Here is an 18,725-nt window from a genome sequence, read left to right as displayed (position 1 = left end):
TTCCTAGAACGCATTAAGAGTCTTACCTCGAAATCTCTCTCCTGAGGTAAGCAGTTATGCACCCAAGTTGTACATTAGAATAATAGTTTCGTTGACCGATTACAGCCACGGCGCGGATGTCAATCTCCAGAGAGATTTTCAAACTATGCGGGAGATATTATAGTGGACACGTGCGTGCGCAAACACACTCACTGCACTCCATTTGATATAGGCAGCTCGAACACGACTGGATAGAGATTAGCAGGCCGATTCACTATTTCAGTTGACACCATTAAATTTGGTGGACAAACTACTTACCTACTGTGGAAAGTCACGATCAAATAGCGCTCATTATAATAATGGTTTGAGCAATTATACAAAGTATTTAGTTTGTAATTGTACCTGCCAACTGAGATGAAATGGACTCAGCTAGAAACTTAGGTTTCGGAATGATAAATATGGATATAATAGGTTATTTGATAGCAAATTACCAAAGTGGCTAGTGAATTTCGTGTCAACTGAAATAGTGAACGTGTACACTAATAGGACGTTTCTGAACTCGATCGTTTTAAAAAGGTGTCAACCCTAGTCACAGACTACACTATGCGATCCTCCACAACTGATTATACATATAAAAACTTTTTTGGTTCTTTTAGCTGTGTCTCACAGGCCATTATCGTTGGAATGGAATCGAGTTCTTTGTTAACTGTGATTTGGTCAAAAGTTATTTAAAAACAGACGATTTGACTTTATTATATACCTATTCAGCTGTGCCTTACAGTTTAGTAGAATAAACTAAGAATGTAGCCTGAATCCTTCAACCTTCATCATTTATGAACGAGGCGAACAGTATTGTCGAAATCGGGCTGTAGTTGTAGAAATCAAAAAGTTGCAGTTGTAGTTTTAACTATAATTATTCATATGGAATTACTATTTACTTGCAATAATCTTCCTGCGCAGTATTTCTGCATTCCCATTTCCCGCAATAAATTGCCAAGAAAACTTTCGGAAACTTCGAGTCTTAACTAGCTATAAAAGTTTCTGTAAAATCAGTTTAGTCGTTTCGCGGTAAAAAACCTATAATTATTTCTTCTTAAGTTGCTCGTACTTCGCTCGGATTTTCATTATAACTGGATCACGTTTGTTCTCATAGCGATTGTAGTTTAACGTCGACTTTTACTTTCGCACAAATAATTGACCTTGTTGTAAACATAGTCCCAGTTTTATTATTATTAATAAGGAAATTGGCGGTCAACTCCCGTGCCTCGGAGAGCACGTTAAGCGATTGGACACCCGGTTAGTCTAACCGGTAGTAGTAACTAAGTTGTTATAGTCATTATAGCCCGCAAACCCGCATTGAACCAGCATTGTGGGTGATGCTTTAATACAGAATCTATTGTGAGAGAGACGGCCTGTGGTTAGCAGTGGGTCGTTAATCGTCTGAGAGTGTAATAAGGGCCTACCTTTGAAGCTCATAGTGGGACAGATAGCATTATTCACTTACGTGCGGAGGAGTCCCAGTTTTTTATTACATCTACAAGTTTAGATATACAGAGCGTTGCCCAAACTGGTCTTTTGGGCGATGTTCTATATATTTGTTATACCTCAGGTAGTCTGTTCTTTCTTTTTCTTTCTAGTTAGATACTGTTATATTTGGGAGACTATGCCCAAGAACAAAAGAAAGAAGATTTTATTCCTTCATCTTTTTTACGATAGAACTGCAAGGCATTTAGGTCGGCCGAGTCACCTCAGAGAAGGGTATATACATATATATGAGAGAGAGAGAGAGAGAGAGAGAGATTGAGATGCGTAAAAATCGAAAGCAATGGGCGCGGAAGGTCGCCTATTTTTTTTATGTATGTATATATATATATGTACATACATAAAAAAATAGGCGACCATCAAATCTCAATCATCAATTTCAGAAAAATCGGAAATTATTACGATTATCATTAATTGCGTGGTCATTATTTACATAAACTGTACAGACAAGTAAAACTAACTTTTTTTTTATTAATTTTTTATCCCACTACAAGTTAGCCCTCAGCTAAAATCTCACTCTGCTGAAAAGTGTTCAGGCAATCTAAGATAGTAACGGGCTAACCCGTTAGTGGTACACAATTATATTAAACTCCTACCCCGAATCGTTTAGGTACTACGCAAGATCGTACAGGAATGCTAAATTGCTTAGCGGCACGTTTTTATCAGTAGGGTGGTAACTGGCCACGGCCGAAGCCTCCACACTTTCTAGTATAGTCGTTTAGATATATCAATACGTATAAGATTACCGTTTTATTTAAATACTTTTTCTCTTAAGAGTACGGAACTCTGCTCGAGAAAGACTAGACTTGCTCGACTACTTGGCTCGTGATGCTTCGCCTTTAATACATTAGATTAGATTCGAATGCTATTTCCTATAATTTCGATTAAAATGAAATGAATATCGGAAAGAAACAGAATTTATTGGAGTTTTTACGTAAAGTCATTCAATGTAATCATTAATTATATTGTAAATGCGAAAGTGTGTTTGTTTGTTCGTTTGTTTGTTTGTTTGTCTTGTCTTAATACCCCAACTAAGAAATCAATCAACTTGATTTCTGGCCATATAGACGAAAGCACAGAGTAATATAAACTTTAGTTGTTTTCTAGTTTTCCTATCGCGAATGAACCACGCGGGCAACAGCTAATATACCAAATATTTAAATATAAATCGAATCATTTCAAAATCTTACGTAGATCTGCAGAAATGGTAAAATAATACTTAATATAAGACATCCACGCATGAAAGAAGGCTGCGGCTTAGGTTGAAATATTATGTGAGAGTTGAAATATTAAGAGGATAGCGATTAATTGTGAACCTCTTTTTTGCAAGTTGGATAAAACTGCTAGTGCTGCAGTTATTGTGTGTTATTGCTCCGTTACAAAATATCACGTTCGTTTCGTTACGGCGCGTTCGTTTCGCCCACAATCGTTATTGCCCGAGTCGTTACAAGCGAGAAAAGTTTTTATCGTCAAATATTATTACCGTCTGGCTAACCGTTCGGGACTGGCGAGAAATATTGTCATTAGTCTACAATATGTTCCTAGATGTATTGGGAGCCAGCTTTTTCTTTATTCCACTACAAGTTTGCCCTTGACAATCTCGGCTGATGGGCATGCAGTCCAAGATGGTAACGGGCTAAACTGTTAGGAATATGGCAGTTCAGTTAAACACATCACCCTGCGGTTTCTACTCGGCATCATACCAACGGGAACACTAAATCGTTAGGCGGCACGTATTAATCGTAACGGTGGTAACTAGCTAATGCCGAAGCCTTCTTTACCAATTAAAATAGTAGCAAGTAAAAATGATTATGATAAAACAAGTTACGTTATTATGACGCAACAACACAAGTAATTAGGGTAGTGATTGGGTAAAATGCTATCCTTCAATGCTCAACGGCGTATTGACCATTCTACAGCAGCGAATGAAGAACCAGTTCTTTGCGTTAGAATGAAGCACATACCAACTGCACACTTTAGTTGTCTTTTATTTTTGACGGATTGTTGGACGGCCGATTGGCGCAGTGGGGGCTTCCCTGCTTTCGGAGTCCAAGGCTGCGGGTTCGATGGAAAATGTTTGTGCTATGAATATAAATGGTTTTCAATTTCTTGGTGTTTATATGTATATTATAAGTATTTATGTTTATTATTCATAAAAATATTCATCAATCATCATAGTACCCAGAACGCAAGCTTAGCTTTCCTTGTAGCTAGATGGTGGTGTGTGTATTGCCGTAGTATAATTATTTTAGTATAGTTTAGCTTCCGTACCTAAAAGGTAAAACGGGATCCTATTACTAAGACTCCAGTCCGTCCGTCTGACTGTCATCAGGTTGTATCTCATGAACATGGTGGTAGAGTCCACTACAAACAGACTGACTTAACGTTTCAAAAGTGCTTATAAAATAGGGCCTTCTTGAAAGAAAATGAATTTTGAACCGTAATAGTTAGACAGTTGAAATTTTCACAGGAACACAAAAAAAATTAAAAAAGCTCCCATACAACGGTCATGATTTTTGACCGTTTTTGTAATTAATGCTACTGAATCCATCGCGCGCGAGTTCAACTTGCACTTGGCCGTTTATATTCTTATTAGTTGACGGAGCGAGAAGATGGTTAACTGAAAATGGTACGATGCAAATCATCGCCTATAAACAGAGGAACAATTCGCAGGGCATCTAAGGAACATGTCCTACGGAGAGCCGACCTGTGCCTATAAACCTCATTTGCCTATAATAACACCTGCCACTACGCTCTTCAAATCAGGAACACAGCAATGCTATGTATTCGTAGAGTGAATGAATGAATGAATACACTTTTATTGTACACCAAAGAAAAAATGTAGTTACAGAGATATAAAAAAAAAAGCAAGAGAGTACAATTTGGTGGCCTTATCGCTACATAGCGATTTCTTCCAGGCAACCAAAGGCGTAAAAGGAAAAAACCTAGAAAAGAGGTAGGTGGCAATCAATAAGATTTAAAAATTATACAATTATTTAAATGAAATATTTAACTATATAAAAATATAAATATATTACATATAAATACAAATAAGATATAAACATACATGAAATTACCCATAATTAATGTAAACTACTAAAAATCATATACAACATATATAAATATGTAAATTTATAACATAAATACTATCAATACGTATGTATGTTATACGAAGAGATAAGTAGTATTTCCCCAGACGAGCTTTTGTGGTAGAAATGAGCACGTCGACGAGCTTTGTCACAAAAGCTCTACTGAACTAACAGTGTGGCCTACCGCTTATTTACAACAAGAAAAATCGACAACTACCTCTCTGATGTAGTAGTTTGCAAGACTAACAGTGGCGTGCACTTCATACATGCACAAAAGCACTGCATACCCAAATTATTTTATATAACCCGTACTGGAGGGGAATTTTTCAATATGTTGTACTTGCTTTTTGCATACCCTGGTCAAAAACCCTGTGCACGCCACTGAAGACTAAGTATTACGAGGTCTTAGATCCGATTTATAGTTCGAGTCAACATTTTATAAAATATTTCGTGAATAGGAAATTAGCGTGATCCATCACAGATATCAGAAATTTAATGTGGTTATACACACCACACAGTTTTTCGAAAACAATCAAATAATAAATTACACAGCTATTTGTATGCAAAATTTTGCGAATGGCTTTATTATTTATTACCCCATTAACTCTACTCTAGTGCTATTCTGGAATAAAACATCTTATATATGATGTAATATGTCCATCTTCCAGGATGCAAGCGACATGTTTGCCAAATTTCATCAAAATAGCCTGTAATGGCCGGCAGTATTCGCAATCCACTGGCTCTCTACTACAAAGTCAGTTCAGGCGCACGTCCTATCCGTACCGTGTCCGTCACAAGACTACTCGATTATCAGCTGACCCCCTCTGCTAGTCTACGTGAGACAATGTATGTGCATCTATTTAATAGATGCAAACACTACATAGTCGAATTGGCAGAAGTAATAAATTAATAAACAAACAGACATTTCATTTTTATATTATTAGTATGGACTATATTATAATATCTTAAATTAAATCCATGGATTGAAAATAAAATGGCTGCCATTAAGTAAATAATAATAATAATGAATAATAATAATGCCATAGTATTAAGGACTATGTTAACGATAAAAATGCTTGGGTGTAAATTATTGCTCTAACCAGGTTGCTTCTTTAATAGTTTTTAAAAGACAATGAGAGATGGTGATAACGAAAAAAAATAACAACCGGCTAAGTTTGTTGTGGGCTTCTTAGACCAGGGCCGCGATTGGAACCCTCGTAGCCTTAGTTTAAAGTTGACGAATTTATTTATCGCCATCAATCCACTCCTATGTCATATTTTACTTGTTATGTACGTATCAAAAGTGCCATCTATGTGCCTATTTGAATAAAGAAATATTTGACTTTGACTTTGACTTTGACTGCATTCTGATCACTATTCAGTATAATAAAACATTAAAATTCGTTTAGATAGTTTAGGGCAGTAAACTAGGTTAGATATTACCCCAGAAAAGCTGTGTTAGGATTATGAGATGGAAATGATCGCAGAAAGAAGTCTCTGCTGGAGAAACATAGATATCCTAAAGGTAACGTAGATATCCTTAGTTCCAGCCAATGAATAATAAATCATCCGCGACTGGCGACCGCTGGAACGTATTGATTATCCATTAGGATGCCATTTAGACACAGCATAGCGGCAACAACACAAACAAAGGACGATTGAGTTCTATTGTAGGATGAAATTATAAAACCGCCCATTTTTCAATATAGAGTATTCTACTACACAAAACCTTTCACAAAGAATAAAGAACAGAAACCGTGCACACGACTAATATTGAAGCGGAAAAAACCACTCCCCTTTAGAATTGTTTCTCGAACAAACGATTAGTTACTTCATATGATTTCGCAGTTGACAGTAATTATTTTACCTATAATTTTCTAAGCGTTCACCATAAAATGGGAAAAAGTTGTGAGCTTGCAACATTCCGCGGATGTAAAATGAGACTGAATGCTAGATGAGTACCGATGTTGAGAGGGTGTTGTGAAAAAATATGTATTAAGTCATATTGAGGCGGCGTGCGGCGGCCATCTTGGACCAATTTTCAAATTTTGGAACACTTCCGACGAATTCAATTTTCAAACAAAAAAAAACAATCAAAATAGATTTATCCATTAGGAAATACGACGCCACAGAAATACACACACTCACCCACACACACACACACACACACCCAAACGCGCGCGCGCACGCACAAGCACGACAAACTTATAACATCCCATATTTTTGCATTGGGGGTTAAAACGGTTTTAGGATCGGTTAAATAGTTTTCGACAGCTCTAAATTATGAGTGATGAAGCGTAGAATGTTATAATATATCTGATTTGTATGGAGTTGCTATTCCGAGTTTAGAGAAGTTAGTAAATTTTAATTTGGGTTTTTAGCTGTTTTATCTGTATGCAGTTATCAACGAAATAGGTCATTGATTAATGATTCTACTTAAGTTAATTGCTGGGAGTATCTGCGAATGATTATATCGGAGCTATCAGTGACTTATAAACATACGAATAAGAAAACTAACTTACTCAACTGCAGAATATATCTCAGGAATTTAACTAAAGTCAACAACCCACACATTGCATTGCACTAGCATCGAAAAACAAAACCAATATCTGACTAATAGTGGTGCGTTGCTCTCTGCAAAAGCCTTAAAGACCTTCCTGACCCGTCGACGAAGATATAACAACTCTATTTGTCCGTCGCTAAAGTTTGAATTCTATTGCAAATCTTTTTAACCTTCCTGAATAGCAAGCACAGAAATCTCGACCTTATGCCAGATCGATATAGTTCAAATTTGGTTGCATAAAATATTAGGACGTCGACTTGTTTATAGGCTACCGGGAAAACCATGTAGCTGAGTCATATCTGAACTGAATACCTGAAAGTACGTCACTTTTATTTGCATCATTTCACTAGGTTTTCATAGAATTTGTACGGTAGAGGTTTGTGGAAATCGTTTGAAACATTCTACCTTCTAGATTTTTAATCATCTAAAGATCTTAGGGATTCCGCATTCATGTTAGATTTCTTTGACGTTAATGACAAAACATTTAGCATTGAACTGAGTGGGACGCTTGTCACAAATTTTCTAAAATCAGCCCCATCCGATTCCTACTTTAAACTGACACCATACTAAATGATTAACTCCGATATAGAATTACCTATTATTCAAAAATTCACACGGACAATTTTTGGAAATAAGAGTGATTACTAACTCAAATCTTTCGGATTCCGCATTCATGTTATATTTCTTTGTAATTAATCACAAAACATTTAGTTTAAGAATTGAACTGAGTGGGACGCTTGTCACAAATTTTCTAAAATCATCCAAATCCGATTCCTATTTTAATTCGCAATTTCACTAAATGATTAACTCCAATATAGAATTGTCTATTATTCAAAAATTCACGCGGACAACTTTTGGAAATAAGAGTGATAACTAACTCTACATCGACGAGGTTTTTAAACTTTGGAGTCGTATATGCACAGAAGCTTGCCTTGAAAGAATATAAGTCATACAAATTAATAAATAACATGGCTCGATATGTATTCCCATAGTATTGATCGAGTGTCAAGGCTCCAAAACGGACTGTTCTGTAAAAATTCACGAGCCAAAATAAGTGTAAAATTAGAAACTCTTTTAAATCAAACAGAGCATCGGTTAGGTTTCGAATGAATGAAAGAATGATTTTTTTTTTAGTATTAGTGGAGCTTTTTGTGACAGCTCGTACTGAAGTTGCAAGGGGAAATAAATAAATAAATATACTACGACAATACACATATCGCCACCTAGCCCCAAAGTAAGCGTAGCTTGAAATACTACCATCTTGCTTATTTCTGCCGCTAAGCAGCATAGTTCCGGTGATCAAGGGGGCCAGTTTTAAGGACAGGAAGATACATGTTGTAAAAACTGTAATTTTAAAGTAATAAGTATGCACAATTACTTATACATTTTTTAAAACCAGCACGATAATTTACATATCTTATGACATCAGTCTTATGATTTATCGTTAGATGGCAGCACTGACGCATTTAAGAAAACAGCGAGACTAAATTGTAGATTGTAATTTAAGTTACTAGGTCTCATATTAACTTAATGAGGAGCAAATATTGGATATTCAGTTTTTCAAGAGTCTAAATCCGTGTTTCGAAAGTAATCTTATAGGGTAGTAACGCTACTGAACACAACGTTGTGTTTATATTCTCTTTGGATAACAGTTTGAATGTGCGCTGCAGAAATGATCTGGTATTGCGGAAAATCCGCACAAAACGTGCTCAAGAGGTTATTCGTATTCGAACAATGACATCTCCGTTAAGCTTTTATTATTTCTAACCCAATTTAAATGGCGGACGTTTTCAATTCAATGCGTTTTAATCTATGTAGGTACTGCGATGTCTTTACCGTTTCTGGGCTGATTGCTTTTATTTAAGTCAATAGTTGCACTCGTATTTAGTTTGATAAAGCAAGTATTTTTTTTATTCAATAAAAAAAGAAAAGATCCAATAAAAGTATATTCATTCACTTAAAAGATGATATATTTCTACAAAGTCACACATTAACAACCTGTTCTTGTAAGTTGTAACAATATGTATCGAGTGATCCTCCAAAGAAATCCTAGTGATTTCCAAATGTCAACCAACAAAATAACTGACTGTCTAAACACAATTTAGGTTTTTAAAGACTTTTTAGTTAGGTTTATAAAGACTTTGCTTATTCTAGGTACATCTAGATTTTGTGATTATTTTTGAATGCGGTTTTATTTACTAAGTATTTATTTTTTATGGGAAGTATCTTTGTGACTTCTGCGGACTACTTAATTATAAAAAGGCATGTGAAATACATGTTCATAGTAAACCAAAAAAAAAACAAAAATAGATTTTCTACTTTGTTGTGGCATTTGAATCAGATTTTCTGAAAAAACTTTTATTGTGAAAGTGTTACAAGTGCCTGAGCTACTCTTGCATCCTGTAAATTCTCCCGTTAGCTCCTCGGCATGGTGCCAAATGGCTTGCACTGATAATTTGTTGTTGCCAGTTTGCATGTCGCTAGTTCTTTCATTTTTACCCGACTGCGCGGCACAAATAGAAGGTATCTTATACTTAGTTCATTATCATCCTTCGATCCCCTGTCGATGAACGGCCTTTGCTGGATACAGGTCTTGTTGTTGTCAGGTCAAATTATGCCATTTGAGTCCAGCGGCTCCAAAAAACACGTTTGATGTCGCCTATTTCTTAATTTTCTATCCTTTTTTTATTCCAGTAGGTACATGTTAGTGTGTTTTGTTTGCAAAAAAACCCTCCTAAAAATCAGGACTTGCCAACGAACGGAACGCAGCATGTTGGGCTTCACTAGAAAGGATAGGAGGAGGTGCAAAGACTTAAGAGAAATCACTAAGCTTGAAGATGACCTGACCAAAACGCTACAATGGAGATGGACAGGGCATATGCTTCGCGAGAAACGCGATGGACCAAAGCTTTGACTGAATGGCAAGTTAGGGATGGCTTAAAAAAGAAAAAAGGGTAGACAAAGAAAGCGGTGGGTTGATGATATCAAGCCGACGGCAGGCATACTATGGTCAAGGAAAGCACGGAACCGGCATACATGGAAACACCTAGAGGCCTATGCGTCAGGAGACGCGCTGATATTAACTAAAGTGCGAGATATAGGGTGTTAGATATCAGCAATAAAGGCTTTATTTATTTATTTATTTACTAGCGTACCCAGCCCGCTTCGCCGGGCTAGATTTTGCTTTATTTTATTTAAACAATAAACTTACATCATTAAATTTTTAATTTAAGTCTCATAACATATTAAACCATTTATTTCTCTCCGTATTCATTCTCTTCTATTCTCTTCTCGAGCGGGTGAAGATCATTATCTACACCCATGTACACCCAACAATAGAATATCATCATAGTAAATTAAAGGTCTTTTTGACAGTTTGACAGTTCAAAAATAGGAGTGCTCCGATCGTCACCAAACTTTACAGGATTACTCGCCAGGTCAATCCGGAGATTCCCTGAAAGGTACATTGAAATCGGTCCAGCCGTTTCGGAGTCTACACACCCAAACACTTTCTCTTTTATATATATAGATAGATAGATACATGTTAGTGTGTACAGTAGTCCCTCGAGTGCAATCTTATCGGGTGGTTAGTAAATATACAGTCTAAGACTAAGGGGCTTAAAGGACAATCTAATCGAACAATGTAGCCTGTGTGTGGTATAGCAGTAGCCGGAACGCTAAATCGCTTGGCACTACATCTTTAATGTTAAGAAGAAGAAGAAGAAGAAACACTTTATTGCACGTATAACATACATATAGGAAAAGAAACATTAATGAAACAGTAAACAATGTGGATATGCAAAGGCGGCCTTATGCAAGCAATCACTTACAGGCAACCTTTGTAGAAAGGACTTAGAGCAAGAAAACGGGATAATGCCAAGAGTGTTGTAGTATATACATAAATACCAATATGTATCGATACTAATACATAGATAATTTTAATAAATATACGTAATATAAAAGTATAAAATATACATAATATATATAAATATATAATTTACATAATATATAAAAGTAGATTTTAATACATAATTTACAGACAGTAGTAAAGCAAGAACTTCAACTGCCAACACCCAAAGAGAGGTTGTAGTCCTGCAGACGACTCTCAAATATAGGAAGGGAATTACTTCCACGGATTTCATCAGGCAGATTGTTCCAGTACATAATTGTCTTAAAGGTGAAAGAATTACCGAAGAACTTATTTTTACAAAATGGGAGTACCAGGCGGTTACCGAGGCGGGATCGAAGGTTGGAATGAGAAGTAGAGTCAGAAATAAAGCGAAAATGATCCTTTAAATAAGAGGGAGATAGTTGACTATTAAGAATAGAATAAAAGAAGGTTAAGGTGGTAACCAGCCACAGCCAAAGCCTCCCAACATACCACCTTAGAGAAAATGCACAAATTATAAATTCCCTGCCACGAATAAAACCCAGGACCTACGACTTTTAAGACCACAGCGATTACTACTGAGCCAGGAAGGTCATCAAAACCGGGAATTCAAACCTCGTGGATCTTAGACAAACTTATTAAATTCCGTCAAAAAGGCGAGCTACAAAAAGCCAAATCGAATCTCCAAATACTACACTAATTGGACATATCGGTCACCTATCCAGTTTGGTTGATCAACGTTGTTCAGCGAAATATTGTTTGCGTTTTCTTAAACCTCATTAAAAGGTATTAACTTTTGAGAAATGAGAGTGACTCGGTATAAGTTTCCCAACTAAAACTATTAATATTCTAATAGCGGCTCGTTTGGCACGGTTGGTATTATTCTACTCACGTAAAACCGTCAAATTTATTAATAGGTATTTCAATAGTAGTAAAATGAAGGACTTTAAGATAAATTCAGAAGGAGAGTACGAAAGAAAAATGGTGTTCAGCTGGAAAGAGTTTTTTTGTGGAAAACCATGTCAGCATCCTTATTTTTAAACAAATATAAAAATGACTCGATGATTTTTCGTGTTTTTTTTCGTATAAAACTGACTCGCTCCCGCTGTTTGTAGGATTAGATCTTATGAACTATGCAACGCATGTTAATGTAATAGATGGAGTGACTCAAGAGGATGGTTTCTATGTAGTATCATAATCATATTCGTTTAGACTGATGACTAAATGACTCTCAACTGCCCCACATTAGTATCCACATTCCACCCGTGCGATGTCGGGGCTAGTCTCTATTTTACTATAAGTTTACAAATTGCCGCTTATACAAAAGCCCAAGAAATAACGTCACTAATACGTTGCAAATATCTAGAAAACCTTTATTTTTTAAGCTTAACATTCAACATGGATAACTAATCCACGTGTTTCTGTTATAAATACTACATTTAACGAGAAAATCATTATAATTTTTCTATCGCTATTGGATATAAACTCTCCACTGTAAGAATGTCCACTACCTCCGTATCCTTATCCTTATCCAGCGACTTTCCGAGGTATGTAGTGTATCGGTCTTGAACTCTTACGCGGTCTCACCTTCAGAACACGTCCCTCCTAGCGAATATCAATTCTGCAAGAGGCATCACCTGCCCACTGCCATTTCAGGTTGATGATCCTTTGGTATAATTTGGCTACTTTGGTTCTCCTACGGGCTTCCTCGTTGTACATTTTGTTCAAAGAGATCCATCTTAGCTTGGTTCATATTACACTAAGTGATTTTAAGTTTGTGGATGAGGCCATATCCAGAATAAACGTTTCCATTTGGAAAACTATGACATGTTTCCAACTCGTCGATACAAATAGACCTGAAGACTAAAGTCTTTAAAGGTGTGCTCCACCTGTGATGAACGTAATTATATACGTGATAACGTATTTAATAAACCATTTTGATAATAGACCAAAAGTTAAATATTTAATTATTAGTAAAAAATTAAATTTTGTCACTTAGTTCATCATATCTTTTCATATAAACACTCCGATTATGCAACGAACAGTTATAGCGATTTATCGAGCACGCTTGAAATCAGAAATGTATTCGTTGAGTGCACTCACGAATAGACAGAATTTATATATAAGTTTCCATTTATACAAAAGAATTGGTTTTATTGCATAAATTACAGGTTCCACATGTTACGTATAAATATTCTAATTATTTATACATTAAGTATACATATATATATTTATTGAGTGCAATGTATCATCATTTAATTTAAGTCCTCTGGAATTAAACACAAACGTGAGCGTAAAGTTTAACATATATACAATATGTGTACAATATGTAATCGATATAACGTGTGTTATATTAGTTTCCCAATGTATAAAAGACCAAATGGACAAATGAATTTGTGTTAACCATGAATAAAATATGAATGCAAAAAATTGGATTTAATGAATAACTTTTTATAGAGCGCGCTTGAATCTGAATAGTATTCGTCGAGTGGGCTCACAAATACCTACGTAGAAAATAGTACCATTAGTTTATTCGTTTCCATTTAGTTAAGAGAATAAATGTATTTTTGTGTTATTTCAAGAATTATAAAAGCTACATAAAAATAATAACCAATTATAATTATAACATTTTAACCATTTTATTAAGCTAAATATATTATAATGTACACTTCTATAACTTTGCGTCTCAGTAATATCCAGATTTATAATAATACTGGCTGTTGCCCGCATTCTTCGTCCGCGTTTATTACGGTTTTTTCTCTGGGATAAAAAGTGATACACAAAGTCAAAGTCAAAACTATCTTTATTCAAAAAGGCCCACAGGTGGCACTTTTCATGGGTACATTACATGAAAAGTACACGGTAGTGAGATGTGATATTAGTAAGGATTCACATGTACATGAGATGCTCGTATTATGATATTTCATGAATTATTAATGTTATATATATTACGAGAGAATCATAGTTTTATTTAATAAACGCATTATTGAGGTAAATTAATACCGATTCAATATAAACCCTGAGATTCCCCAAATACACCAATAACGTTTCGACGAGGACGCTTGAGTCCGAACTGTATTCGTCGAGTGCACTCACAAATACCCAGAATTTATATTATTTTCAGAGTCGACAAAAGACTAATGATTTCACTGAAAGCATTTACCTCTTAATGCTTACTCTGTGTTTTAGTTGGATTGGATTACCTTGACTAATTTAATGGTAATTTTGAGCTAGGTCAGTTATTTTTCTTGAACCGACCTCCTGCCCAGTTAACTTCATCATCATCAAGCAATTACCGCTACAGGACACGGGTCTCCTGTCAGAATTGGAAGACTTTTTGAAGAGGGTTCAAATTTGCCCACGGAAAGTAAAGCCGTAGTCCTACCCACTAGGCTATCACCGCTTCTGCTTTCGCAGTTAGCTTCATCATCATCACATTAATCCATTATCAGCCCACAACAGAGCAAAGGTCTCCTCCCAATGAGGAGGGGTTAAATCCGTTGTCCACCACGATGGCCCAGTGCGGATTGGTGGACTCCACACACCTTTGAAAACATCTCTTAGACATGAAGAAACCTGTCTTCGCAATTTTTTCCTTTACTATTTAAGCAGGTGATATTTGAATTGCTTAAAACGCACAAAACTTAGAAAAGTTAGAGGTGCCTACTGGAAATCGAATCCCATCCCATCATCCCTGAAAGTGAAGTTGAAGTCCTTATTTTAAGCAGTAAGCTTACCTATTTATAATCTTTGTCCTATGAACTATGTTTTCTCCAGGTCGACTTAAAGCGCAACCCTCAATCAGCCACCAAAACATGTCTTTAAGAAAATCCGCACTATACCATGCAGCGGCGCGCGTGGGGGAGTAGGGGGAGGCACCGGCGCCAAGATGTCTGCAGATAGCGGCTCGCGTGACTCGCACAGCCATTTTGGTGGAACGAGTCGGTTGCCTTGTATTACTGATAGAAGTCATCGATCGGTTAGTAGGCTATCGATGTTACACATTTAACGTCGCATAATTATTTAGTCAGTGTTTTCGTGCAGTGGTGAGTTCTGTGGTATTTTAAGTAAGAGGTCCCGAGTTCAGTCCCTTGACTCCAATGTCATCTTCACTTACATCAGGTGACATTGGAGTCAAGGGTGGTAGAATATAGATAGGAATCTGTATCCACAGATTGGTACATTGTACATAGGTAAGAAATAAACAAACATACAGATACACTTTCTCATTTAGGTATAATATAAACAATAAAGGTAAATCACCATTTGAAATTCAGTTTTACGAGAGTCAACATGTGTTTAGGAATTAAGCTTGTGAAAAGTGCATCTGTTAACTTCATGGCTTTTGTTACATTCCAAAACTCACTTTAATGTCATCCGATTTTCATAACGCAACAAAAGAAGTATTACTACAAAATTGACTTTTTTTAATTTTTTTTTTTTGTGTAACCATAACCTTTCGTTGAATTTAATAGAAGCAAACGGTTGAAGATAGCTGAAGCTTGCCCAAAGTTTCAGCTCAGACTTTGTTCTCAAACTTTAGAGTGCTCCAGGTTTGGTTACTTGTCTTTTACATTATTGCTCACAGAATTACGCGAAACTCATCGGCATTCCGAGCACGTCGCCATTGGCACAAAAACATTTTTATACCATCGTAAAAGTGATCTAAACTTTTGCCATTTTTAAATGTAAGCCCGTTAAATATCAAGGTGAGCTACAGTTTTATTTCTATTTTTCTAAGAAACTAGGCTCAAGTCTAAGTTTACATATATATAACACTCACAAGATAAAAATTGAATTTTAAAATGTAAAATGTAAATTGTTGATATTGGCAAAGAGCAACTGCAGAGTTTCTTGCCGGCTTCTTCTCGGTAGAATCTGCCTTCCGAACCGGTGGTAGAGTCACTACACACAGACAGACTTGACGTTTCAAAAGTGCTTATATTAGGCTTACTTGAAATAAATGAATTTTGAATTTTTTATAATTGTCCTTGTATCAGGATGTTAAATAACCTATTACCGTCTACAAGAACTGTAATATGAAATTAAAAAATTTGACTGATAGTAGAATAAGACTTTTTGATTGGCGCTGAAACAAAAAAACTAAAAAAAGACCTCATTTTGTATGATACAGCATGTTAGATGTTATATCGACATAATTGCGATTTGTATTGATGCACTTGCCGAAGTTTTCTTTACCCTACGACGCGAGAAGATATAATATCACCATGTCTCTGTTGTGAATTTATCAGTGAAATTACACCAAACATCAGGGCTAAAGGCTCGTGACTCAGATAAGTTATACCTATTACATCCACGGGAAAAACGTCACTGTAAGCGAGGATGGTGACGTAATTTCTCCATGACACTACAGTTGCCCTTGCTGAAGTTTCTCTACGACCCTAAAGTGGCCCTCTGTAGGGGGGGTATCGGTGATTTTACATCTAACGTCAAGGCCAAAGAGTGGTGACATTTTCCTATTACATGGAATGGAAAAACGTCCATGTAAAGTATGAAACCGTAGTGTTTTAAGTGGGCACCTGTTGAAATATTCCCAAAATTACGCAAAAAGTCTAGCGAATACAACAATGTATGGGTAGCGGCGTCTGATGCGGTGATTTTGCCCGATTAAATTATACACACCTCGAACTTTTCGCACTGTGCTAGAATGTCCCGTGACTAGACTGCCTCGAGTGAGATTTTGAACCTACGTTTACTAATTCGATCGCGTGGAAGTTAACTGCGATTTATATAGTATCAAAGGAGCGCCATCAAGAGAAACAGTACTTTCACTAGATGGCACTCGACTAGAGAGAGACCGCGACTTTTAATAACGATGTCTTGGCTACGATCTTTCGTTTATCTCTACGCTAACCGCTACGACGCGGGAGGTAACCTCGATGCACTTACTATACAGTTATTCTACCATAGTTACTAAAACGAAGGTTCGTCATAACATAAAGAAGGTCACTTTGATTTAACTTCGTCTGCAGCGGTGAGCTGGTGACCCTGACTTTATTGTCCTACCTTTATGCAGGGGTATTATTTTAATATTTACGATCAAAAATAAATAAAAATCACTTAATTACTACGAGAAATATCTAAAACGCCGGCGCTTGAATTATTCGAGATTAGTAAGTAGGTATGAAGGTTGGTAGATCTTTTCAAATACAATTATTAAATATAGCTCAGCACGACATAGACAAAAAACCAACATTTTTCTTTCCGCGATTTTATCCACACACAAGTTATAAAATTTAGTTGTCCATCTGCAGAAAATGTCCCTAAGCAACTGGATAACTCAACAGAGTAAACAACACTTCCTCTTGCGACTGATGCGCCTCTTCTCAGTAAATCCGCCTATTATGATCTTCTAAGGGTTATTCATTACTGGCCCACACAAGGTACGAGTTTTCAATCAGAATAAGAAGGGTTTAGGCCGCAGTCCACCACAAGGACAGGCTATTGGTAGACTTCACAAATCTTGAACACATTGTGGGGCACTCTCAGGCATGGTGGTTTCCACACTATGATTTCCTTCACCGTTGGTTGGGTTTTTCTATCAAGAAATGCTCAATACCATTAATTTCACCGCTTATGGCCGAGAGTTTGGAAATTAGCGGTGATTCACCCTTATACCTCACCGCACGTTAACCGTTAACCGTCCTATTGATCTGTACGGTCAGGGAAAAGAAAACCTGTGTCAGCGCACCAGTGGCGTGCACTGCAAACATGCATACAGGCATTGCATACCCTACCTTCAGAGCCTATCAGGGTTTTGGAAGAAATAGAATGAAACACTATGATACAGATTCTTGACTAACCAGCAGCGATGTGTGTGTGTGTATTTCATAAGTGTAATAAAACATTGCTTTACCTAAACATTTTGTAAAAACTGTAAGGTTTTTCTATGTTGTTTTATATTGTTGCTTTTTTAATGCATACCCAGGTCAAAAACCCTTTGCACGCCCATGTTGTGCACACACTTGTGGACTATAATATCTCCCGCGTTGTTGGAACCTCATTGGAGATTGATCATTGGGGCTGTTTTATTTTATTTAGGGTTGTCACTCACCTATGAAGCTCGAGAGTCTCATGCAGCGTGTACTTTTGCGACGATGACAATTGTGACGCCGGTTGGGCCGGAATAAAGTCCTACGGAGCTATAAGTCAGATAAGGGTTGCCACTCACCTATAAAGCTGTCTTCGTCGCTGGCATGCAGCGCGTGCATGACGAGCGCAGCCAGCAGTGCGGGGCGCGGCGGCAGCGGCGGCGCCAGGCCGCGCAGGCTCACCGGCGCGGCGGACCACACGGCGCCGCAGAGCATGCCCTAGCGTGCCGACCGGGGCATCGCGCCGCGTCGCGCTGCGCACACCCAACACTGGCTACAGTCAAAAGTCAATAGGCAAACTCTTTTCAGATTCAAGTGAAAATGGTTGATAGAACGCGCATAAGGACGCGTCGATGCAAAAGATTTCTAAACAACATGCCATAAGGCCCGATTATCCGAACCATTACCCGGTTAGCAGTTAGGAAACGTATTTGTCATTTGAAACAAAGGATAATACGGGCTAAATTAATCGGTGGTGAATTTGCTCGCATGCATTCTACTGGCCGGCTTATTTCACTAATCGTGTTAATCATATTGCGACATTAGTTACA

At 37.0% G+C, this 18,725-nt stretch overlaps 1 protein-coding gene across 2 annotated transcripts in view; it reads right to left on the bottom strand.

The window, feature by feature from the left end:
- LOC120625402 (protein Fe65 homolog) overlaps positions 1–18,390 on the bottom strand; it is a 70,821-nt gene extending 52,431 nt beyond the window's left edge. For both annotated transcript variants that reach the window (XM_039892453.1, XM_039892454.1), the window contains exon 1: positions 18,255–18,390. In XM_039892453.1, the coding sequence (XP_039748387.1) occupies positions 18,255–18,390 (136 nt within the window). The remainder of the gene's footprint in view (positions 1–18,254) is intronic.
- Between the last annotated feature and the right edge of the window lie 335 nt (positions 18,391–18,725).

The sequence above is a fragment of the Pararge aegeria genome, chromosome 7 (genome assembly GCF_905163445.1).
Source record: "Pararge aegeria chromosome 7, ilParAegt1.1, whole genome shotgun sequence".
Lineage (NCBI taxonomy): Eukaryota > Metazoa > Arthropoda > Insecta > Lepidoptera > Nymphalidae > Pararge > Pararge aegeria.
Note: the sequence above shows the minus strand (reverse complement) of the source record. Positions and strands in the feature narration are given on the sequence as shown.